At 44.1% G+C, this 27,450-nt stretch overlaps 1 protein-coding gene across 1 annotated transcript in view; it reads right to left on the reverse strand.

Moving 5' to 3' along the window:
* Positions 1-27,450, reverse strand: part of LOC311036541 (formin) — a 75,246-nt gene that overhangs the window by 5,773 nt on the left and 42,023 nt on the right. The window contains exons 13-15 of the mRNA XM_084045279.1: positions 23,171-23,263; positions 11,418-11,469; positions 4,164-4,313 (exon numbers count right to left, since the gene is read on the reverse strand). Of these exons, the coding sequence (XP_083901405.1) occupies positions 4,164-4,313; positions 11,418-11,469; positions 23,171-23,263 (295 nt within the window). The remainder of the gene's footprint in view (positions 1-4,163; positions 4,314-11,417; positions 11,470-23,170; positions 23,264-27,450) is intronic.

The following is a 27,450-nucleotide window of genomic DNA, read 5'->3' on the forward strand; positions in this document are numbered from 1 at the left end:
TACCCTACCTTTAAGCCCTATATTCTTTGACTGGAGTTCCCCATTTCGTCTCTCTACACAAATTCTCTTTGCCGAAAATTGCAGATCTACAAGCTCACAACGAGTTGCATTGCGACGTGTTGGCTTGCATGTAGATCGGCTATTTATGCCGAATGTTTTCCCCAGAATAGGGACGCTAAGGTTCACGTGGTTAATATAGAAATAAAAAACGAAAAAAGTTAAGTATTAGTTAGCTCAAGTCTTCTTCTTCACGTGCAGCACTGCATCACGATGCCGCTTAACAGTACTGCCATGACCAGTGGTGGAAAGTTACTAAATACATGTACTCAAGCACTGTACTTAAGTACAATTTTGAGGTATTTGTACTTTACTTGAGTATTTCCATTTTCCAATACTTTTACTTCTACTCCACTACATCTCAGAGGCAAATATTGTACTTTTACTCTCTTACAATTATTTGAAAACTTTAGTTACTTTGTAGATTTTGATTATCATTACAAGACATACATTACCCACTTCAGCCCTATATACATTTCGGCCATTTGAAAATAGCCGATCTTCAAGCTCTGCGACGCATCGTGAGCTTGTAGATCTGCTATTTTCAAAGGATTTTATACATTTGGAAACTTGTGAAATGGGACATTGTGCACAATGAGTACTTTTACTTATATACCGGTATTATATATACTAGACCATACCCGGTGAAAGGCGCAGGTGAAAGTAGTTGCAAAGTTGGGGTTAATGCACGTCCTGTCGCGCGGTTTCTCCCCCGCGCGCGTCCCGTCATGGCTCCCCTCCCCGTCATGGCTTCCCCCCCTCCTCCCCGTCGTGGCTTCCCGTCCTCCTCCCCCCCGCGGGTCGCATTGCGTCACCCCTCCCCACGGGCGTGTATATATATATATATATATATATATATATATATATATATATATATATATATATATATATATATATATATATATATATATCAGCACGGAGAATGGCCGAGAACAGACAGTTTATCAGGGATCGAAAGTGAGTGTGTACTGTGTAGTGCAGTGGTTCTCCAACGTTTTTATGTCAAGGACCCCCAAATTGACACTTGTTAGCCCGCGGACCCCCATTTGATAGATATGCCAGGGACCCCCATAAGAGACGTATTTTTTTACGGCTCTAGCAGTGAATCTTAACCATTTTAATTTCAAGGACCCCCAGTTTGACATGCATTAGGGCTATGGACCCCCATGTAATGGCATTTCTATGTCTTGGACCCCAATTTATATAGTAAAGTCTATGTTTATTTAACTCTGAGAGTGTACAAATGGAACCAAATGGACCCCTTAGAGTCCATTTGGTTCCATTTGTACACTCTCAGAGTGACAGACCCATAAGGGTCCATTTGGTGCCTAATCTATCATTTAGCTGGGGACCCCCTGGAACTCTGGACCCCACTTTGAGAACCAATGGTGTATTCGTGTGTACACACACACGCACATCCTGTCGTGGAGGCACAGAACACAAACACCCGCGCATATAACAGGCGGAGCCGTCCCCCGTCGGGAGCACGCACAAACACAGACACACACACACACACACACACACACACACACACACACACACCACGGTACATCCTCCCGTCGCGAACACACACACACACACACGGGCGTCGCGTGTGTGTGTATAAAGTACAAATTAAGTACATTGTGACACGTGGCTCCCTAACGTGCATGCGCACGTGCGTGTCCACGCATACACGGCCGCGGACCCAAGTTGCAATTGTGGTGCGATCAGATTCATCTCCCCCCCACCCACACACACAGCACGGAGAATGGCGTACACACACACACACACACACACACACACACACACACACACACACACACACACACACACACACACACACACACACACACACACACACACACACACACACACACACACACACACACACACACACACACACACACACACACACACACACACACACACACACACACACACCACGGTACATCCATGCGGCCCGTGGCCTGTCGCGAACACACACGGGCGATCATCTCCCCCCCCAGCCCCCAGCCACACACACACACCACGGAGGCACGATGCTACTCCCCCCCCGTCCCCCCCGTCGTCGCAAACACACACACACACACACACACACACACACACACACACACACGAAACACAGCAGAGTTTTTGACGCACACACGCTCACTTTTAGATCCAGTCCTATTTTAAAAGTCTGCCTATGGGGGATGCACGTATCCGCGCGCCTCGTGTAGCCGGTGTCTCCCGGTTTGGCTCCAATGGGAAACATGGCCACAGGCTGACTAAATAAGCGATTTAAACGGGTAGTTTCGCTGGCAACCTAAAATATTATGCAGCCGACCAAACCTTAAACATCCGTGCGGTTTAGAATCTACCATAAGTTTTGGGATACGATGTATACAAAAGGGTAAACAGCGGAGCCTTGGCGGACGTTCGCCCGATCCTGGAAGAGAACGACATAGAACCGTTCTTTATGGAGCTAATGTGCATCGTGTGGGGGGGGGGAAATCTGGAGTGTTTACTTTCCACAGTAGAGAGTGGGCGGGGTCTATGGTGTAGCGTCGGCGTCGGTGTTGCCATGTCCGCCGATTGTAAGCGCTTTAGGGCCAATGTTGGTGTCATAGGGTTAGTTTGGTTTGGTCTCGTTTTCATAGACCTTGCTGCTTGTTTCTCTCGCGAAACCTGGCAACGACGCATGCGCAGTTTGATCGGAGACCCAGGACTCCATCCACCCACCCACCGTCAGGTTACTAGAATTATAGTAGGATAAGTATATTTTGATGCCAATACTTTTGTACTTTTACTCAAGTCAATTTTGAATTCCTGACTCTAACTTGTAACAGAGTATTTCTTCATTGCAGTATTGATACTTTTACTTAAGTAAAACATGAGTACTCTTTCCACCACCGCCCATGAAGACACACAGAATTTTTACGGCCACCCGGGCCCTCCTGTCCCCCTGCTAGTTAAGCCAGCCGGCTGCCAGGAGGGCCCGCTGTCCCTCGGTGGGATGCCCCCCGATATGTCGCCTCGGGTCGGGGGGGGGGGAGCGTCATAAATTCAGGCCCAGGCTTTCAGACATGGGAACCAATGTCTTGGCCCTGCCCGTTTGCCTTCTCTTTCTGGAGTGACTTACTGAGAAGCTTCATGTCTCTCATGGAGAATTTAGTGTCGATTCGGCTGTGTGCTTGTTTGAGTTGTTCAGCATTGTGTGTAAAGACAAGGCCAGACAAACAGCCTTGTGGCTGAATCGCATGGTGAGCGTCTGTCTTTTAGAGTTGGAGTGCAGCTGTCAACATTGGCTCCAAACTCACCCATAATTCTTTTTTTTTTTTTTTTTTTTAACAACCCAAAGTGGCATCTTAGTGCATGTTTTTCTTGTTTCGTTTCTAAATTAACTTCTTGCGTTCCACTGGACATTTATAGAGCTGTCCCCTCATGGTCAATGAATCGATTGCGTTTGTCGGCCAAGAGTTTGTTCGTTGATTCGTCCACGCCCCCCCCTACCCCCCCCCACCCCGCACAGCTCTGAACTCTAGATATAACCCTTTAATTCTGACAGTCTATGACAACAGCCAGTAGCGACAGTCAGGGAAAACATTAGAGTGTTCAGTTCTAAAACTCACAAACTGACTGAAAAGCCTCTGCAAGATTGTACGTAGAAAACACTATTTCACACATTGAGTGCACCCGTCGAGTGCCATAAACGAGAATTCTCGTGTTTGGATTCTCGTGTTTTTTTTCCCACAATGGGCGCTCTAACACAACTTAGGAATCATCCTAGGTCCCTGTAAAATGGAATGGACGGATGTGACAAGGTCCCAAGAAACGTCTCTTCCGTCCTCTCCAATGATAGGATCAGGAGAAAGACACGTGCGATCACTCTGCAATGGCGGATCGCGTCAGAAATATTATTGTTCCAGTCGTTAGTCGGGACCCTCGACCATCGTGCACGCACCCTTTGTTTACATCGGCGTCCTCGTGGAGGCCTCTACAGCTCTAAACAGGTAAGAACGCTGGCACTGGATGTGTTTTAAAAAACCTCTGGCACTTGATGTGTTAAGTATTTAGTTGACTACTCATTTCTTTAGTCAAGGATACTACTCCAGTTTTCATGACCTTTGCTGAGCCCGGCTTACCTCTCCTTGGAGATGTTCTTGTTCTCCCGTTTCCACATGTTCTTGAAGTCGTTGCAGAACTCGTACCAGAGCATGAAGACGTAACTGGGGGCCACTTCCTTCTCCCCAGACTTTGGCTTGAGCCCAAAGTAGCTCACCATGTCCTGGAACCTGGAGGGAGAAGGTTCACATACTGTTAGCAGGATGGCGTTAGCAGCATGCACCGCATCACATCAGTCAGCCAATCAGTGAAAAGCAGTGGTGGAAAGTAACTAAGTACATTTACTTAAGTATTTCCAATTTCCAATACTTACCCTGAACCGTCCCACCTGATGGTTTTAGACTTTAGAGACACTTTGATGATCACTTCATTTCAAGTGAAGTTTTACGTTTGCTGCTCTTATTGTTTATTATGATCCGTTTTCATTGCTTTGTTTTAATGTACTGGTTTTATGTATTGCACTATGACCCGGGGAACTACACTTCCTACTCGCTTTTTTGCATTACCTGTAAGAATGACAACACAAACACACCCATAAATATGCTCGCATATTATTTCACGCACGCACACACACACACACACACACACACACACACACACACACACACACACACACACACACACACACACACACACACACACACACACACACACACACACACACACACACACACACACACACACACACACACACACACACACACACACGTTTATGGATCCTTGACATTGTCCACACGGTGTGGTCCTGGTCTTTCGTAAAGCAAATTTATACTTAAACACAGTCATACGACTGAGTATAAATGACCCCTGGACAACTCCACCCTTCACGTAGGACCCCTGGACTACTCCACCCTTCACTTAGAACCCCTGGACTACTCCACCCTTCACTCAGGACCCCTGGACTCCACCACCCTTCACTTAGGACCCCTGGACTACACCACCCCACACGGGATCGGCCCTGCAGCTTCTCGTATACGTCAATGAGATCCTCAGCCTAATTCAATTGTAACCAAAATGTGAAACCCGTATAGCGAGGCTCTCAGCGGGGGGGCGCTTTTCTTCTCGAGGCATGAGAAAAAAACGGACCCGCGCTGCTCCGGGGTCTCTGCCTAAACCAAACATTAAAGACATTTCGTGGCCTCTCCTGTCAGAGGGGCTGATGAAGAGCGGGCCGTGGTTCAGGAGGAGGAGGAGACGATGCTCGGCGCGTCCGCACTGAACTGAAATGAACGCCGACAGAGACGCACGCTGACCTCCAGATGCTAGGTGGCTGTTAGCGACGCTAATCCAAGACACGTTGGGGCGCCGTGCGGGCGGAACGGGACAATGTGCTGCGCAGACAGCTAGCTGCCACAGAGAGGAGAGAGAGAGTGAGACACACACACACACACACACACACACACACACACACACACACACACACACACACACACACAGAAAGAGAGAGAGAGAGAGGAGGCTCCTGTCTCCCTTTCCCCAGTGGTGCATCGTAAGACCAATGGGGGGTGTTGTAGATCATCTGTTGCTCTACAAAAGAGAGAAGGGGAACGAGGGGTCCGTGGAGTTTGGCTCCAGCAGCCTGCAGCGTGGTCCACTACAATGAGGTGGCTCTCCATTCCGCTGGCTCCATTATTGATGCATTATGTCAGAGGAGGCGCAATTATTGTAATGCTATGTTAACTACTTTTGCTGGGGACCCCCTGGAACCCCCCCCCCCCCCCCCTCAAGGACTCCTGGGGGTCCCCGGACCCCACTTTGAGAACCACTGATAGCAAGCTTAACCCCCCCCATGGACACAAACATGCATTCGTTGCAACTAAAATAATATTCCTGATTATTTTGCTGAATATTGTAATCACAATGTTTCTATATTTTGTAGAAACAGTTCTAGATACTATAATCTAGATGATCAGTGCCAAATTTATAGCCAAATAGTACGTAATTAATGAATACGTTTATTGTTCCTCCTGCTGAGTTGGTTTGTACAATATTCTTGTGTAATGTGAGGAGATGAGGGCAAGGAGCAACAGCTGGCAAAATAAGATGTTTGAATTAATTTCAAAGTTTAACGATTACATAATTATACAATCTAAGAACGCAATGTTCGATTACTCTCTATTCATTCTGTAATGATAACATGCATACAAATAAATCAAATAAATTGTAACTGTATTTTTGCACAAATGCACACCGACACACACACACACACACACACACACACACACACACACACACACACACACACACACACACACACACACACACACACACACACACACACACACACACACACACACACACACACACACACACACACACACACACACACACACACACACACACACACACTCCATGCTATGATGGTATTGCCGTGCAAGGGTTTACAACAGTACCCACGTCAGGCATTCCTCACTGACAGCTATATAAAAAAAGAGCCATTACAAAACCATGAGTAACCATGAATATCAGAGAAATATTTGGACAGCAAAATCAACATTCCTCTGTTCCCCCTAGTAAAAAAGATTAGAGTGGTAAACTCCATGTTGAAAGCCCCAAAAACTGGATTCCTTCTCCTTGCCTTCCTATCTTGGCTGGATAAAGTAATACCAAACCAGCATAAACAAAAAAGGAGGGAAAAAAACAGAAGAGAAAGGAAGAAGCAGTGGTGGAAAAAGTACTCAAATGTTTTACTTAAGTAAAAGTATCAATAGTGCAATGTAGAAGTACTCTGTTACAAGTAAAAGTCTGGAATTCAAAATTGACTTGAGTAAAAGTACAAAAGCATCAAAATGTACTTATAGTACCAAAATTAAGTACAAAAATGTTTGGAAAAAAATATCAGATCTACAAGCTCACAGCGCGTCGCATCAAGCTTGTAGATCGGCTATTTTCAAATAACCTAGGTATAAAATAAGGCTAAAGTGGTTAATGTATGTGTTTTATTTAAATTCATATCTGCAAAGTAACTAGTAACTAAAGTTTTCAAATAATTGTAGTGGAGTAAAAGTACAATATTTGCCTCCGCGATGTAGTGGAGTAAAGTAAAAGTATAGACAACTGGAAATACTCCAGTAAAGTAAAAGTACCTACACATTGTACTTAAGTTCAGTACTTGAGTAAATGTACTTAGTTCCTTTACACCACTGGAAAGGAGTCATAAGTGCATATTGCATGTGCAACGCAGCAACAGCCATATGAAATGGAGCGTGATGGGGGGAGTAGGAAACTTAATGGGCTGTAACTGTGGACAGAACCAGGAAAACCATAATGGAACCCTCAAACATGAAGCAGACAAATTAGGACTGCATGTTGAGGAAAAGGACTTGTCGCTCAGATACTGGGTACTACTGAAGGCCACCGTTTCCCCAAACCCATCTTTGGGTCCCAAAGATGAGGTAAATATCAATTGTTTTCCGTTTCCATACATTTAAAAAATAATATTCATATTATTTCAAAAGATTTAGAAAAAGTTTAAACAAAAAAAATCACAACTTTTCCTCAACTAAAAACAATTCCAACATTTTTCCAAAGTATTTAATAAAAAAATCACACCCTGTGTGAAGGTAGCGGCGCCTTTGATACATTTTGTCATCGATATGTATGTTTATAATGTGTTTATAGCCATGTGTCACGTGAAGCTTGACCAATCACTCTGTTGACGGGTCTGACCAATCAGAGCGTTGGCGGGTCTGACCAATCAGAGCGTTGACGGGTCTGACCAATCAGAGCGTTGACGGGTCTGACCAATCAGAGCGTTGACGGGTCTGACCAATCAGAGCGTTGACGGGTCTGACCAATCAGAGCGTTGACGGTGAACACGGACAAAGTCAGGTATAGAGCAGGACCCGCTCTATACCTATAGAGTATAGAGCGGCTAGCGCCGCTAAAAATAAAGAAATCAGGGGCGGTATGGTCATCACAGTGGTCATCACAGTGATGGAAGCTCACTTAAAAAAAAGTATATTTTTTTTAAGTGCATAGTCCTATTTAGAGGTTATTCATTTCATCATGTGTGTCGCTAGCCAATCACAGTGCTGAATAGAGTCAGCCAATCACAGTACAGCTAGGGGTGTACTAATATAGGGGTGTACTAATGTATGAGCCAATCACCCCTGTTACTGAACAAACACTCTAGTCTACAGCAATGATCGATGATCAAAATACAGAGCTATTTAACAGTTACTTGAACAAAATATCACATACTGCACCTTTAAGAACTCAAACCTTATATACTCTGCTGACAAAATCTCTCCACCAAAAATAGATGATGTTCTATTTTCACCTCAATGTTCGCCCCCAGAATAGAGCATAGCAGTGGTGGCCATAGTGTGGTGCCACAGATAGAAAGCCCATTAATTTCAATATAAACATTTCAAATTATTTTAAGCCTGGAACCAAGCCACCCAGGGTCCTGGTGGATCATGACCGTAAGACATTTCATTCTGTGTCAAAAAAAAAATTTAAACCGCAAAATAACAGGCATTTATTAAATATAGTATATAATATAAATAAATATTCTTTTTTCTTTACACTGCTATGCCCTAAAGGGATGCTAGGGTTCATGTGGTTAAATGTTTGCAAACTATCACAAACAGTAAGAACAGGTAGTTCTAATCACCACATCAGCCACTGCGGAGTCCCAGAGTGAGTCAGACATGGATGACAGCTCAAATATCATAATATAATAAAAAACCCAACCTTTGGTTAAACAAGACTAAGCGTCTAAAACAGTGGTTCTCACTTTTTCGTGTCAAGGACGGAGGACCCCCAAATTGATATGTATTTGGCCCGCGGACCCCCATCTGAATGTATTTTGTGCCAGGTACGTTCAGAAGAGAAGATTTATGTGTATGTGTGAAGAAAAAACAATCGAAATAAAAAAAATAAACAAAAACAAAATAATAAACATTTTCGTTATTTTTCTAAAGATTTCAAAAATAACAGATGTAAAAGCTTGCAGTGCGGCACGAAGTGACACGCCGTGAGCAAAACAATGCTCTTGAACACACCTCTTAGCCAATTCAACGCTTAGCCAATTAAAGCCGAGAGAAAATTCACCCCGGCAGGCTTGAGAGCAACAGATTCATGGACAGCGGGTTGCCTTCGGGGTCACGGGGATCAAAACAGGAGAAAGCTACTAACTCCTCCCGGGGCTGAGGGTGAGACGTATTAGGTAACAGTAGGGATGTGGTGTCTATTGCCTTTATTAACACCCAGCCGTAACAGAGTTGCCACTGCTGCTCCCGTGTGTGTGTGTGTGTGTGTGTGTGTGTGTGTGTGTGTGTGTGTGTGTGCGTGTGTGTGTGCGTGTGTGTGTGCGTGTGCGTGTGTGTAGATACACCTCATCCAGCACAGATGTGAGAGAGCCCACCCAGAGCCAAGTGAGCCCACCGTCGCCCATATTCATCACCGGCGTGTCACTTTTACGAGGTGACTCTGTGGGAACCCGAGAGAGACAGAGAGACCCCTAGACCCCCCCCCACCCCCACCCCACCCCACCTCTCCTTATATTAGCTCCAGTCAGTCAGCCGTCTCTCCTTAGCCAAAATTAAAGGAAAACTTCATTAAAGTCAAAGGCGCTGTCAGCCGCGGGGCCCTTTTGATCAACACGCCCCCTCCAAGTTCAACACCTTCACTACAGGAGTGGCGCTCTCACGCACACACGCACACGCAAATAAAAGCATCTCTCAGCACAAGAGATAGAGCCATCATTATACCAACAGGACAAATAGAGAGAGAGAGAGAGAGAGAGAGAGAGGAGGAGGAAAAACAATAGAGACGGACAGAGAGAGAGAGAGATCTATTTCCACGCCTCACTGGTTCTGCAGAGAGCAAGATGAAACAGAACCATTTGGAAACATTAGCCGTTAGTTAAAGTATTGTCCAAAGCAATCAACCTCCTAATTGTTTATAGTTTCCATTTCCCCGGCGTCCGGCATCTTCCACGTTTCTCCTTTATGTGCTTTTCGTGATTTATCTCGGAAGTGGGAGGGTTACAATTTAAAGCAAACAATTCCACTCCCTATCTAAACAAGGGGGAAAAATAATCTATTTGCTTTATTTGTCCTTTCCAGCATCATTCCCCCCCGCCCCACCGCCAATATGAAATGTTCCAGATATGATTTTGTTCTAACGCGAGTCAAAGCGGCCGCCAGTGTGTCTTGCGCCTATAAATCAGACGCCTCACGCAGTGGCTCCTGGGAGTTTTCGTGAGAAAACATGGCAGATAAGAGTGATAGCGGAGGAAGCACGGTGTGTTCAGCGTCAACACGCAGCATGTTGCAAGTTGTGTGTGTGTGTGCTGTGTGCTGTGCGCGCACGTGAAACGAGCACCGCTCGTCACATGTTCGCCACATTTTCGCTATAGGATAAAGTTACATTTCGTAGATGCGTATATGTGTACACTGTGTTGCTTGAGCCCACCCCTCCCTCTGTAGCTTTGTATTCCTGTCTAGCAGTGGTGTAACGTAACTAAGTATATTTACTCAAGTACTGTATTTTGAGGTACTTTTACTTTTTTTTTAATTATTTGAAAACTTTAGTTACTAGGTTACTTTGCGGATATAAATTATTGCATTATAAAACATACATTTACCACTTTAGCCCTATTTTATACCTGAGCTTGAAAATAGCCAATCTACAAGCTCACAACGCGTCGCATGGCGACGCATTGTGAGCTTGTAGATCTGCTATTTTCAAACATTTTAGTACTTTTACTTTTGGTACTTGAAGTACATTTTGATACCAATACTTTTGTATTGGTATCAATAGTGGTAGTGGAATTCCGGACTTTTACTTGTAACAGAGTACTTCCACATGGCAGAATTCATACTTTTACTTAAGTAAAAACATGCGAGTACTTTTTCCACCACTGCTCTAAGCTGGGATGCAATCTCGTGGCTGAATCCTGGGAGGCCTCACTCACTGCTGCATCCCCTGTCCAACCACGGCCCTTATCAGCCGGCGCTAATGACTACAGGCAGCCATACAAATTGCTAGCATTACTGCTATCAGATGCCAGCTATGTTATCTATGCGAAGCATGCTAAATAACCCCGATGACGGCTATGCGATGTTCGCCCATCAATAACACTTGGCACGATTCCCTAACGTTGTTCATGGGAGCCCCGACACAGAGAGCATTACTGAGATATTACCCCCAGAAAACTGCAGAAGACGTCAAGATTCTCTGTGCAAACATTATGACGCTTCGGCTCGTAAATTGAAAGAAGTCTTTGGCCGGCGGCGGGTCAGTAACGTATGTTGGTTTCCTACCTTTTCTGTGCCGCCTTGATTCGGTCGTCTTCTGCCGTGTGTTCCTTTTGAGCTGCAGAAAAGGAGGGGAAAAAAAGAAGAAGAAAAAAGTAAAAAAAGTATTCTGATCAATTAAGGAAACAGATCGAAAAATCGTGGCAATGTGTGCAAATCTTTGAATATATATTTTTTTAAAGCGAACATTTTTAACTCAAATCTTTACTTCTGGGGGTCCCTGGAACAAAATATTTTGATGGGGTTCCGCGGCCAAATACATATCATTTTGGGGGTCCTTGACATGAAAAAGTTTGAGCACCACTGATATAGAAACATACGTTTTTCAGAATACTGTTGAGATTTAGGAGACATGTAGAATCGTCTCAATGGGTTAAAACCAATTGGGACTGATACCAGGAGGACACTGGCATCACCTTCTGGGTGGAGAGCACAGACTGAGGGGGTTGGAGGGGGGGAGGGAAGGGGGAGGGGGGGGGGGGGGCTGCTGGCCCAGAGAGGAAGCGGTTGAGATGTCTATGGTGCAGCGAGCCGAGCATGTTATGGATGTGTCAGTTAAGCGCATTGTAAAGTCTGACATGTTTCTGTGCGAGTGTGTTGACACAGGGGAGTGTGAGGTTGTGATGCCTGGGGTTGGGGTGGGGGGGGGGCAGTGGTCTGTGTTCTGGAGGTGTGTGTGTGTGTGTGTGTGTGTGTGTGTGTGTGTGTGTGTGTGTGTGTGTGTGTGTGTGCGTGCGTGTGCATGTGTGCGTGTGTGTGCACGCATATGAGGGGAGCCGATGCAGGGGCGCAGGGCTGAATAGCCAGGCTTGGGAACTGGAGGCTCCTCCAGTGGACTCCTGCCATGTAAAAGTGTCTAAATGCAAGGCAGATGTGTGCGCCGGGCCGGGCTGAGGTGCAAGAATTTATCTAGGGCCAGAGAGTTGCCTCTGATCTCAGATTTATTGCATTTTTCCAGATTCATCCTTTTTACAATGATGGGGGGGACCTTTCCCACTTGAAGATTTAAGAGGGGGAAGTCTCCAAAAAATTGTTCAAAGGCAGGTTTGGGGGTCTTCTGGGAGAGGGTGAGCTTAAGTCTCCAACCAACCTCCCCTCTCTCTTTTTGCTTTTCCTGTATATGGGTAAGGGGGCTGAGGTACACTTAATGAAGGGGGTGGCCGTGGCTGGGATAGGAGGAGGGGGAGGGGGAAGGGGGGGGCGTGACCAATGGCGTTAGTCTCAGTGGGGGTCAGGCTGGCGCCTGAGGTACCCCTCTGGTGTGACTCTTTGCAGAGGTGGCACTGGGGCTGAGAGAGGGTGAGAGAGCAAGAGAACGAGAGAGAGAGAGAGAGAGAGAGAGAGTGAAGATGTGTGTGAAGTTTCTCTTCACACTGCTCTCCGTGTAAACATGAAACCAGTAGTGGCTAACTAGAAAGTTATGAGACACGCACGCTGAGAGGAACAATAAATTAGGGCTTTAAAACTCTGACACACTTTTCCAAACCACTGCTTTACCTAGCGGGCAGATGCAGATCACAAAGGGCGACGGAGGGAGAGAGAGAGAGAGAGAGGGGACGCGCGTAGGTCTCTCTGTGATGCGTCCGCTGAAGCCGAGGCGTACGACAAGTCTTCGTCTTCTGTCAACCCCTACATGACTCATCACAGCACACAAGTGAGAAGCATCTCGAAGACGTCGATGCGATAAGTGCCTCGATGAAACCGGTTCCTGCTAGCCTCGCGTGGCCAGACAATATCACACGACACAATGCAATTTTGTCAAAGGCAGATTCGTCTGGAACCATGCTAGGTTCCTGCCTTATCCCATTGAGACCGGGTGGGCACGCATCTGTGTGTGTCATTTTAGGATTTCTTTGGGCTATTCAAAAATAGCAGATCTACAAGCTCATAGCGCGGCACCGAGTGCCGCGCTATGAGCTTGTAGATCTGCTATTTTTGAAAAATCGTGAAAATGTGTGCAAATCTTTGAATATGAGCTTGTAGATCTGCTATTTTTGAAAAATCGTGAAAATGTTTACTCAAGTACAGTACTTAAGTAAATGTGAATATATCACCTATATGAATGGATATGTACATACTGTGAACAGTGGATATGATGCTAATATACAGTATGTACAGTGTCAGCCGACCTTCAATCATCATGGGTATCTGGCTAATATAATTTATGGACAGTCTATCAACAATGAACCGCTGTGCAACAGCCACCATGATCTCAACACGCACTTAATCTGAATAAGTAAAGCTTTGGTGACTGGGCTGTGATTCACACAGCGAGAGAGAGAGCGTGAGGATTCAAAGACAATCGTGCATTCCCTGAGAGAGCCAGCCAAAGGAAACATTACACAACCCAAGATTAAAGGCAGGAATTTGTTTTCAATTAGTCGTGGTGTGTATTCAACACTCAAAATATGCCCCTCAAAATGTCCCCAGAGGTTTCAAAGAGCTTCTATTAAAGGGGAAACAGAAAGGTGGTTGATTGTTGACTTGGGAGGCTTTCCCCCCCCCTTTTCTTTCAACTCAACAGTAAATAGCTCCGAAAGCAATGAAACGCTGTTTCTCAATGAGAGAACTGTTGAAGTCACTGAGAGTGAATCCAGAGTTACCACACGTTTATGGACATGGGGAAATGGAGAGAAATTAAAGTGGCAATCCATAACTTCTGCACATTTGAACTACAGCAAAGATGGTGCAGCATTTAGTGTAGATTTCAGATTTTTATTTTTAAGGGATAGCCCCATTTTCGAGGGGGTCACATAAAAACATGAACAACAGACATAGAATATTACATACAATAAAAGTATACGGATACATTCATACACAGATAGCTTGCTCACCCTCTCCCACCCACCCCACCAACCACCACACCATCAGCTGTTAAACAGCAGAAGAGAAAGAAGGGTACTGTACAAATACATCAGTGTATCCCAGTGTATCCCAGTACAGTCAATTTAGAAGCATAAACAAGTATAAGTAAAAAGTAAAAGTAAAAATGTAAAGTAGCAGGAAAATGGTAATAATCAAGTTCAGTACCTCACAATTGTACTCAAGTACAGTACTTGAGTAAATGCCCTCAGTTACTTTCCACCACCATACAACAGGATGAATCAGTTCAGCCCTGAAGCCCTATAATACTTCCTCATATGATGAATTACAAGAATAGCTGATTTATATGTGTTGAGATCGGCTATTTTTGCCATGTTTGAAAACTTGAATTCATTTGTAAAATTCCCTATAATGGCAAGCCCAAAACAGCTATGCCATGTTGAAAGTGATTCATTTTAGACATTTAGTACGTTGCGTGTGTGTGTGCGTGTGTGTGTGTGTGTGTGTGTGTGTGTGTGTGTGTGTGTGTGTGTGTGTGTGTGTGTGTGTGTGTGTGTGTGTGTGTGTGTGTGTGTGTGTGTGTGTGTGTGTGTGTGTGTGTGTGTGTGTGTGTGTGTGTTCAGGGCGTTGGGGTTCACCTGCAGACCCTGCTGTGCGCCTCTCTACAGGCTGTGGGGGTTATGGGTCAATGCTACACACAAACACAAGGCTCCCACAGAGTCTGTGACTTATGGATTCATATAGTGGTATACATCGGTACTATATTATGAGAATGAGGACCTTATGGATTCATATAGTGGTATACATCGGTACTATATTATGAGAATGAGGGCCTTATGGATTCATATAGTGGTATACATCGGTACTATATTATGAGAATGAGGGCCTTATGGATTCATATAGCGGTATACATCGGTACTATATTATGAGAATGAGGGCCTTTTTTTGTGTACCTTTATTTTTGATTATGTTTTGATTATTTTATCTGTGTTTCTGTATGTGGGTTTGTATGTGGGGAGGGGGGAGGGATCTGGGGGGGTTGTATGTTTACTTTGTAAAAATGAAAATGAAAAAAAAAAGAAAAAAGAAAAAAAGAGAATGAGGGCCTTATGGATTCATACAGTGGTATACATCGGTACTATATTATGAGAATGAGGGCCTTATGGATTCATATAGTGGTATACATCTGTACTATATTCTGAGATATTCATATACTGGTATACATCGGTACTATGAGAATGAGGGCCTAACATTCTATGTAACACCAACTACTACCCCACGTTAAGCCCTCTATGCATGTGGATCGTGCGCACCCACGCGCACACACGGACACACATGGACACACACACACACACACACACACACACACACACACGCACTTCATGACGGCATGATTAAATGCCACCCCTTCCAAAGCATAGACAACAGCGAAATTAATGATATTCAAATTCACAAATAGCCTATTCATTGTAATTCACATTTAAGTTCATGATGTGTTTTGTTACATGAATGCCCTTTCCCAGCCAGCACTGTCCCCCACTGTGTTTTTTTAAGATATTTCAAATATCATATTATGATATTGACCAATGCTCCTCTTTTTCTGTATTAGCAACCAAACCAAAGGCATGCCAGTGCATATATATCGCTGAAAGCTTGAAATGAAATGGTTTCTTGATGCAAACTGTTGGCTCACACAATTTTCAAATGCTTCCACCTGGAAGTCTGTACTTCGGAAGTGCTGACAAAGAAAATAAAGCAGTGAGCTTAATTGTCTTCCTTTTTGTATTTGCATAATGCTAATTTGCAATAAGCCCCCACTGTAAATCAAATCAATGGACTCCAGCAGCTTCCTTGAAAATCAAACAACGGTATGCTTTGGAATAATGGTTCGGCCCGGCGGTATTCAGTAATGTCAGGTAATCGTCGCCAACGGGCTAAATGTACCAGACCGTTGGTATAGTCCTTTAGCTTTTCAAGAATGCAGTGCAAACATGACTTCCCCTCATTTTCCAACATGTGGCTACAATCAAATCACCTCATGAGATACCTCGCCTTCATCTTTTATAGAAACAGTCTACTGTCTCACCATACCTCGTCCTGCTGCAAGTAACGCTGTCAATAACCCTTTAACCACCTACTTAAACCCCAACATCCGTATAAAGAAAATAGCAGATCGACAAGCTCACGATCTGCTATTGAGGGACTCCGGTCAGGGGAATTGAGGGACTCAGTCAACCAAATAGGGTTTAAGTGGTTAATGGTCTATAAAGCTTTAAATGGTTTAGGGGCCAAAATACATGTCTGATCCTGTACGATATCATGAACCATCCAGACCTCTAGTATCAGGTCATCTGGGAAAGGATCTGCTTTCTCTCCCTACAACCAACAATAAACGTAGGGAAGCAGCATTTAGTTTGTATGCACCACATATCTGGAACAAGCTCCCAGAAAAACGCAGGTCTGCTGCTACTCTTATTTCTTTTAAAACACAACTAAAGGCCTTTCTGTTTGTCGCTGCGTTTGATTGAGTTATTTCATATTTTTCTCCTCTGCACTGTAACTGTATTTATACATTTTACTTCTTTTGTTTTATGCATCCTAATGCCATTTTATTATTTTATTATTGTGTTTCCTTAGTTTGGTATTCCGTGTAAAGCACATTCCAATTGCCTTGTTGTTGAAATGCGCTACACAAATAAAATTGCCTTGCCTTGCCTTGCCTTTAATGGAGTACAATGGAGGTCACTTTCAGAGCCATAAAGGAGGTTATTATGATAGAGCCCAGAAACAGTATTTGATACTGTTATTAGACATTATTACCCTGTCCTGCTTTAAGCCAGTGATTCTCACTCTTTTTTCATTTCAAGGACCCCCAGTTTGATATGCGTTAGACCCCCCAATCCACACTTCACAATCCTCAGTGTTCATTTAACCCTTTAAGACCGGGAACGCATCTGTGTGTCATTTTTAGATTTATTTGGGCTATTCAAAATTAGCAGATATGAGCTTGTAGATCTGAATATTGTTTGGGGAAAAAAATCTTGAAAATGTGTGCAAATCTTTGAATATATAATATACATTTTTAACTAAAATCTTTGCTTCTGGGGGTCCGTGGAACAACATATTTTCAGATGGGGGTCCGCGGCCTAAAACTCATAATTTTGGGGGTACTTGACATGAAAAAGTTTGAGAATCACTGATATATATAGCAACATACGTTAAAAAAAAACTAAAACAAAAAAACTGTTAGGATTTGTAGAATCCCCCAGAAGCAAAGATTTGAGTTTAAAATATATATATATGTTTTCAAAGATTTGCCCACGATTTTTCAAAAATATTTGCAGATATACAAGCTCATAGTACGGCACCGAGTGTCGCGCTATGAGCTTGTAGATCTCCAAAGAAAGAAGAAGAAAAGAAGAAAATGACACAGATGCGTTCCCGGTCTTAAAGGGTTAAGGTATTACTATTACTGTTTAACCACTTAAACCCTCTTTTCTTAGCACAAAGTAAGACGGAACCGAGTTACAACTGTACTTGGACGGCCTTTTTCCGTCTACACCACATCGCTTCGCCAAATAATATAGCAGATCTACGAGCTCGCAAGGCGACGCGTTGTGAGCTTGTAGATCTGCTTGTAGATCCGGAATAGGGATGATGGATGGGGTTCAAGTGGTTAAGGTATTGTGCTGCTTTGCTGCCTCCGACGACTGAAGGTCCTTCTATCCATCTATTTAACTTTGAGAGTGTACAAATGAAACCAAAATGGACCCATAATGGTCAATTTGGTTCCATTTTTTACACTCTTGGAGTTACAGACCCGTAGGGGTCCATTTGGACCCCTGGTGGTCCCTGGAACCCACGCTGAGAATCAGTGCTTTAAGTAACACCATCAATTAACCCTTTAAGTACTTTCAACCTGGTGTCCCTATTTTAGGCACGTCACGTCGTTATAGCCACACAATAAAAGAAAAACTGTTAAAAAAAAGTGCAGATCTACAAGCTCGCGGCGCAACATGTTGTGAGCTAGTAGATGGGCAATTTTCTCTGCTATCCGTCGTACAACAAAGAATATGGAGTTTAAGTGGTTAATGTGGTAAAATGGAGACCTCCTTGGGGGATGCTGGCATATTAGTCACTTTCAGAGACATAAAAGAGCTCATGATACTGCCCAGAGACACACGGATGTCCAGTCTGACCCTATGGGCCAAGCATGCTCTGTTAACCCCTTAAGACCGGGAACGCATCTGTGTCTAATTTTTTTAGATTTCTTTGGGCTATTAAAAAATAGCAGATCTACAAGCTCGTAGCGCGGCAAATATTTGAATCTGGGGGGTCCCTGGAACAAAATATTTTGAGATGGGGGTCCGCAGCCAAATACATGGCATTTTGGGGTTCCTTGACATGAAAAAAGTTTGAGAACCACTAATATTATAGCAACATAGGTTTAAAAAAAAAACCCAAATAGTATTTAGAAGACATTTGTAAAATGCCCAGAAGCAAAGATTTGAGTTAAAAACGTTCACTTAAAAATATATATATATTCAAAAGATTTGCACAAATGTTCACGATTTTTCAAATATAGCAGATCTACAAGCTCATAGCGCGGCACTCGGTACCGCGCTATGAGCTTGTGGATATGCTATTTTTGAATAGCCCCAAGAAATCTCAAAATGACACGGTATGCATTCCCGGTCTTGACGCGTTAACAGCTGCTCCTTCGTGGCGTGCAGAAATGTTTGATAGTTCTTGCCCTGCAGCGTTTATGCAAAAGCCATGAGTATAAAGATTGCATGCAGGTGCGCCGGCCGCTCAAATGGTGACCGACGCCTTCAGTCTACCAATGTCTGGCCCCCTCCGTGCACGTTCTGACCGCTATGCAGCGCCAAAGATATAGTGAGAGCTTGGTTGGAGAGGGCAACACGCACCACTGGATCAACTGTCGTGACAAAAAAAAACGGGATGCCCTTGTTGGCATGCTGTCAAACGCAGGAGGGAGTTTCTGTATATAATAAAGCATTGGAGACGCAAGCATGTGGAGCCTGGTACGCAACAGCTATAGCCTAACATATAGTAAGCCTTTGCTCCGTGTCTGCAGCGTATACGGATGTCTAATGCATGGCGAGGTGCACTGCAGTTTGTATGATATGTTGAACCATCGTTCATGGAAATAATATACACAATCACCTCCGATAAATAACTGACCCTCCGATAAATAACTGACTGAAGCACCTCTGTTTAAATTACGATACTCTTACCCCTCATTCGCCGATGATCAAAAGTCATCGTTGTTCAACTCGTTGGCCCTGGAGAAGTGAATCAGAAAACCTCTCTTTCCTGTACGGTGCCCCCCCCCCTCTCATTCTCAGCAGACTGTCATCACCCCCTCGCTCTGCACACCTTGTAAGGGCCGATTACTTTCACAACGCGAGCCTCAACTACTTAAACCCTACAGTAATATATGCTCTGTTGACCGAAGCCCCCCCAGGGGTCCATACTTGGCCCCCCTTCCATTGTTGCCTACATATACACCAAATCTCTTCTCCAAAAGTGTGTAGATCTGATATTTTTGGACCAAATGTACGCCGCCTATTATGACATGCTCAGAAAAGGGACGCTAGGGTTCATGTGGTTAACCCATTAAGACCTGGGACGCATCTGTGTCACTTTTTGATTTGAGCTAAATAAAAGCATTATTTTACACTTTGGCTATTCAAAAATAGCAGATATACAAGCTCATAGCGCGGCACTATGAGCTTGTAGATCTGCTATTTTTGAAAAATCGTGAAAATGTGTGCGAATCTTTGAATATATATTGTTTTAAAGGGAACATTTTTAACTAAAATCTTTGCTTCTGGGGGTCCCTGGAACAAAATATTTTGAGATGGGGGTCGGCGGCCAAATACATATCATTTTGGGGGTCCTTGACATGAAAGTTTGAAAACCACCGATATAGAAACATACGTTCAGACATTTTGCAGAATCAAAACCTCAGGCCTCAATGGGTTGATGGATTAGCTAATGCATAAGCAGCTTGGTAACTAATACCTCGAAGGGCGAGTCAGTAAGAATCAGAGGAGTGGGCTGAGGTTGATGTTGAACGTCGGTAGAACTTGGTTTGTATACAGTAGCTACTGAGGGAGAATTGAACTATATTATATTATTATGGTCGTTTGTAGCCAACCTTCACTTATAGTACCTTATGTTGTTTATCGGTGTGCGTTGCGATACGATATCATATATTTTGAGGCTTGTAAGAGCCAAGATGTCCTGTTTAGACTTGAACGCTATTGTTTTGGTACAGCCTGTCTTGTTATGGTTCAGCTGGTCCTTGTAGCAGCTATAGAGTATAACTATGGTCTGATCCCTGTCTTTGTTGGCAGAAGCTCCACACCACCAACCTGAGTGTTATTGTGCTTATCCCCCATGAGATCATGTATATTGAAGCATAACCATCACCAACTTGAATATTGTCTCAGAATCCTATTGCCTCATCAATTACTGATTGGTCAAGAAGGCAATACCTGGCCGTGATAGTAATAGTCGTCAATTGCTCCTTTGCTCTGTGAGTGGTGATCAAGGGATTGTGTGTTTTTCTCCATGGTGAAACATGGATTAAAATCGCACTTGTTAGTGGATTGTGCCAAAATGTAAAACTAATTAGTGCTGTAACTTAGTTTTGGGAAAATGACCCATCAGATTCTGTGACATTAGAGGGTGCTCAAGATTCATATCACATGATTAGAACATTTTGTAACTTTCCCAGAACCAAGTATCAGGGTGGCTCATTTTGACATGGCAAATCAGCAGAATCCGCTTTGTTAGTGTTTGATTGTGTGCTAAAAGCGTGAAACAAGAGACCCGTTTCGCCACACAATGACAGTAGCCTAAATGGAGAGCCACAACAAACACAATCCCTAGTTCCTCGCTCACGGAGCACAGGGGCAATATTTGGACTTAGTATACCATGGCCAGGTAGCAATGCATTACCCAAGGTTCTACCAAAGAACTGCAACATCACTTTAAATGAGTTAGTAATATCCTCATGTGGCAGTTACTGTACCTATACTGAGGGGTGGAAGCAGTGTTGCCAGATTCTGTGAGAGAAACAAGCAACCAGGTATAGGAAAACCAGCCCAAAAGAAGCAACTATGGGCCACATGATCACTTTAACATATACATCAGCTATTTGAAAACAGCAGATCTACAAGCTCACAACGCGTCGCGATGCGACGCGTTGTGAGCTTGCAGATCGGCTATTTTCAAATAAAACCTTGCGGGGAAATTATAACAAGCAGATCTGGCAACCCTGGGTGGAAGAGGGAGAGCTGAAGGCAGTGGGGAAGTACAGAGGCCAGGATGATCAGAGCCCCCCTCTCACGGTGGTCCTCTGCCATGTTCTACTGAGGCCAGCCTGCCTTTACAAGGCCACAGCCATGGATGTCCTGCTAGCTTTATGGCAGTCTAGAGTACATGAGAACCCCGTTAGGGGCAATGTGATCCCTTCTACATGCCTGTAGACTCCTGTCCTCGCGCTGTCTCACAGTCCACCAAGACGCCCTCTCTCAGCAAGTAGAACACGCACGCACGCACGCACACACACGCATAACCAATGCATGCGCACACAAACAAACACACCCTCTGAGCCACCCAACTGACCGCCTGACGAGGCAAAAAACATAATTATACCTTTGCACTTTTTAAAGGTCCCTTGCTGAGTTTCTGCAGGGAAACGGGGCTTTTCTAGCTCTCCGAGCCCCGGGTTTCATGGCGATCTGCTCAGTTGTAAATTGTGGCTCCAAAAGAATGTTTCGTCTTTGAAGACCACGCAGTGTTTTCTCAGATTTGCCTCACGACTCCAGAGGTGACGGCCGGGGCTGGCGTACGAGCGTGACTGAGGACGAGGATCCATCATCGCTATCTAGCAGCGGGGACATGGGAGTGTGTCATCGTGTATGATTTGAAGGGTGCCGGGAGAGGATTAGACGACTCATCGCTCAGCGCGGTTCGACAAACACCCTTGGTCGCCGCAGATGGTGGGTGCGACATGAAGGCATTTTTAAATTTTATAAATCAGCGGAGGCGTACTTCATAGAAGACAACACATCTGAATACGACTCCCTCGTTGAGTGTCAGCGAGCAGCATGTCTTTGTTCTTCTTTCACAATGAGTTACACCATGAATAACTAAAGCATGCCATTTATACTACGTTGCCGTATAATTACAACGACACTGAAGAGTCTAAAAGCCCTGCTGGCAGCAATTTTGGAAGGGCGGTGCTAGAGGAAAGGCCACGGGGTCATCAAAATCAGTAGGCTTCATCCTGGAATCTGGCTATTAGACAATGAGACGTGTTTTGTAAAAAGATGACATTTTGGCCTGAGGGTGGAACTAGAGGAGCATGAATGCGTGTCATAAGCTTCATGGCAATCTGTCCATTATATTTTCAGAAAACTTTGTTTGGAACTGAAATGTTTGGCCTAACGGTGGCGCTAGAGCAGTGGTTCTCAACCTTTTCTTAAAATTGCAGTGTTTTGCCAATTATTTGAGGGCCCACGCCCCCAAATAATACCCACGCGTGGCCTACCAGTGGTCCCCGGGCCCACAGGTTGAGAATCACTGCGCCATAGGAAAGACCGTTAGGTCACCAAAATCAGTAGGGTTCATCCTCCGAGGTGGACGGATGGATGGACCGACCGACAAAGCCATCCTTTGAGCCCTGCTGCTTGCGGGGCTATGAAGTAGTGTTGTTCCGGCGAGTATGCCAGTCTGTGCCGATCCAATACCACGTCATTTATCACATGGTATACACTGGTATCGGAGCGGTACTCTGTATCGGTACATCTCTACTATAAAGTACAAAATGATTCAACCATGACATCCGTTACTGAGTGTCTGTGATAGCATTGAGTTTGTGTGTCGTCACACAGACTCACCAGTGGTGACAAAGGCCTCCATGTTGTCCTTGAAGGGCTGGAGGTGTTCCTCTGAGGAGTTGGCACACACCTTCTTCACGTCCTTCTCACAGGCTGGTAGAGGGGAGAACACAGGAGAAAGAACTGTTCAATATCAGGTTGGTAGAGGGGAGAACACAGGAGAGGTTCAATATCAAACACCTTGGTGGAGATGAGTTACTGATCTTCCTGATGAAACACAAGACAGATTTAACCCTTCGAGACCTGAGGCTGATTCTACAAACAGTTTTCGGAAAAAAAGTATGTTGCTATATTAGTGGTGCTCAAACGTTTTCATGTCAAGGACCCTCAACATTATATGTATTTGACCTCCGAACCCCCCACACCCCCCCGCCCTGTTTGCTGAATATGTATATATTCAAAGGTTTGCAAAAATGTTCACGATTACAGCAGATCTACAAGCTCATAGCTTGTAGATCTCAATAAGCTTGTATATCTGCTATTTTTGAATAGCCAAAGTATAAAACAACGGTTAAAAATCTTAAATGACAGCGATACTTTCCTGGTTTTAATGGGTTAAGAGTGAGCGGAGAAAAAAAAGAAGAGGAAAGAAATAGAAAAGTTAAACAAAGTGTCTGCAGTGTGATCTAGGATTTAGGTCACTTTTATCGCCAGATCCTCGTACTGGAGTTAGGTATATAAAACGATGTAACAAGTGCAACTCCAAAATGGCAATTACTTAGAGACATATGATACTGGGTATCACGTTACCAACACCTGACTAAGAGGCCTGTGAATCACAGTACAGTAAAAACGCTGGCTATTAAACCAAGCTGGCAATCAAAACTGTGAGGTTCTGTGGTAGACAGTAATGAGGAAAAATTCCATAATCTACTATATAAAGTTCAAGTTGTGCCAGGCGGACGGGTGGCCTGATTATGGCCAAATATGGACAAGCTGTGGGCGGATCATGTGCGCAAATCGGCATTGTTAGACAACGATTTCAGCTGTGAGTGACGTCAGAGCAGAGCTCGATGTCACATGCCCATTTATGGAGATCCCCAACCTCAGCAAAACTCTGTGTTGTCTTCCTGGTGCCCAAGACATTAAAATACATTAACAAAAATATATAAAAAATCACACCCAGTGTGAAGTGGGCGGTGTGTGGTCATCACAACATGACTCACTTTAAAAAAAGGATAATGACTTTTTTTAAAGGCCATACTGCTATTCATAGGGCTGCACATGTGTCATGTGTTTCGCTAGCCAATCACAGTCCTGAATTTGCAAAGTCAGCCAATCACATTACAGTTAGTGGTGATGACACTAGCTGTAATGTGATTGGCTGATATGAAAAAGTATCGATTTGCATTAACAATGGAAGGGTTAGGGGGTACACACATTTTTTGGTCGGTGTCCAAAACTCACTTATAGGGGGCGGCTACACCGCCCCAAAAATCAGAGCTTATTACTCAGCTTGCTTGAATGCTTGATTCTGATTGGTCAATCACTGAATTCAGCGGTGTGTCATTTCTTGATAATGACCGATGAGCTCTATAACAGACCGCTGTCTAATCAAAGGCTCAGAGCACCTGGCTCATATCAATCTATGCTGCTTGATTGTATGCTGTATCCAACATGACAGCCATGTAAACAAACACACAATGTCATTTACAACTAAATGTTGCTCTCAAGAATGTTTTTGAAAACATTTGAAGCGAGAAATAGACGATGTAGTAACCGAAAATGTATTCTATTTGATCAACACTTCCTTGTTTTCCAAGGCGACCGTGTCCGGCCAGCGCAACACTTATGGAATACTTTCATTGCCGTAAGCAAGGAAATACTTTGTTTTGTTGTTACATTTGGGTCAATTTATCAATTTATTTATTAAGTAGTCGTGTAATAATTCAGGATGATTAGGCACCTCCGCTACGTGTCGGAGCCTAATCATCCTGTCGGGATTTATTTATCAATAATGACCGGCGACTCGTCAATTATGCCTTGCGTATTACAAAGAAATAGTAAAAACAGCAACAAAAAAACATCACATAAAAAGAGATACCAACATGATACAACAGATTTATAAAGAAGCACTATCAATCTGGTCAAATATGTTACTGTATGTTTTGAGTGTACAGTACATGAAGTTGAAGTTTCTTTTGACCCATTAAGACCTGGAACGCATCTGTGTCATTTTTTTATTTGAGCTAAAAAGCATTATTTTACACTTTGGCTATTCAGAAATAGCAGATATACAAGCTCGTAGCCCGGCACAGAGTGCCGCGCAACGAGCTTGTAGATCTGGACGCAGTAAATACTTTAACGTGCTTATGACTAGGAGAGACATAGGGAGGGAAAGAGGGAGAGAGACTATTTTACCCACACAATAACTCAGCCAATGTTAACTCGGTAAATTATATGCATTCCGCTTTTTTTTACGTATAAGTAAATGCATGAATGATTATATAATATGCTTCTGTTCTGAGTGAATAGATACTAGGATGTGGTCTTCATGATTTAACCCTCTGGGCTGAGTGGTTGGCATAAAGAGTAAAAATGTAAATGCGATCACTTTCCTAATCTGGCCTAATAGGCAAACATTCAGCAAAAATAGCAGATCTGCAAGGTCCACAAGATTGTAGATTGGTTGTTTATGGTGAAGAGAGTTGGTGTAGAGGGAAAATATTAGGGGTGCAAGTAAGAGCCCTGGGGGACCCCGGTCAACTAAGTATATAGGTTTTAAGTGGTCAATCTACAGGTGCAAACCATGACAACTCCTTCAGTAAACCTAATTATTGGTAACTAGACAGTGTGTGTGCGCGCAATGCAATTATATCAGGCTTATTGGTCAGTGTGTGTGTGTGTGTGTGTGTGTGTGTGTGTGTGTGTGTGTGTGTGTGTGTGTGTGTGTGTGTGTGTGTGTGAGAGTGCGTGCAGCTGATCTATTTGCTGTTTGTGGATGGGCCTTTGTTGTGATGCCAAACGCACCTCAAGAGGAAACCGCCATCTCCAGCCAAAACCTTTTCATTTCCTCCCAAACAATTAGCCTGCGATGGAATACGCAGAGAGACGCCTGCTCAAATCACTTTGGCACATTCTCCCCAACCTGCAAGTCATTAATGGTACGCAGTAAATACTTTAACGTGCTTATGACTGCATTGCTTAAGTGGCGTAGTGGTTCTGCAACATAACAAGAACATTACTGGGTCTTGCCACGGTCTCGGTTCACTGCGTTGCTGCCGTTAGATCTGTGTCGGTTTTCTCACATCTTCACAGGGAAGGCGAGTTACACCTGCAGCTCGGGCACGTTCGGTCGCACAGCGCACATTTCTTCCATTTTTTGCGGGATGGATTGTGAAAACCTGGCTATTATGTAGCAAAACGTACAGCATCGCGAGTCAACGCATCTCTCATCCCCAGTTTAAAAGAGCCCCGGGGTTTTTAAAGCAAGAACAAGAGCAATCTGTCATATCGAAAAACCAACCAACCAAACAAAAAAACTAAAACAAAACAGGTACACAGCCGCAGAAACACGACAAACAAAATATCCTGTTTAGAAAAACCATGCTTCCCCAACCAGAAATCCCCCTACTCAAGAGAGCCATTAAAACAGTGTTCAAAACAGCAAGTCTACAATTTAAAGGCGGCTCTCCTCCAAATGTGGTCCAGACAGTGAAGACCACAAGGAGGAAGCCCACAACACAAACACCAGCAGCTGCAGGGAATCAAAACTAAAGGGATTTTGCTTTGGGAGACAATTGTCTTCCAATCCAATGATAATATACACTGTATGTGCTGTACAGTACATTGGTAGAGGAGGAGACTGACTGCTGTCATGTTAGCAGACCTGAAGGAAGACTTGCAATGTCAAGTTTACTGTACTCACAAGTAGAGTTCAGGCTGCTACCAGTGTTGCCAGATTCTGTGAGAGAAACAAGCAACCAGGTCTAGGGAAACCAACCACTAGGCAGCGGTGGCCTAGTGGTTAGAGGGGCGGCCTTGATACCGGAAGGTCCCTAGTTCGATTCCCCAATTCATCACATCGATCATGAATCACCGCTGAATAGCCCTTGAGCAAGGCTTCCATGCAGGGTCCGGCTGGAAACAAGTTTCGTACTTAGTCCGACACCCTGGGTAAACAACAAACTTTGCTTTGCTTTAGCCCAAAAGAAGCTTGTAGCCAATTTTAGTAGCCAGTAGCCAATTTTATTAAGTTAAAGTTGTGGCGTGCGGACTGTGCCCAAATATGGACATGCCTGAGCCCGACATCAGTGCAAATCGCCGTCGTTAGGTATGTT

The sequence above is a fragment of the Gymnoscopelus microlampas genome, assembly GCF_963454915.1.
Source record: "Gymnoscopelus microlampas genome assembly, chromosome: 20".
NCBI lineage: Eukaryota > Metazoa > Chordata > Actinopteri > Myctophiformes > Myctophidae > Gymnoscopelus > Gymnoscopelus microlampas.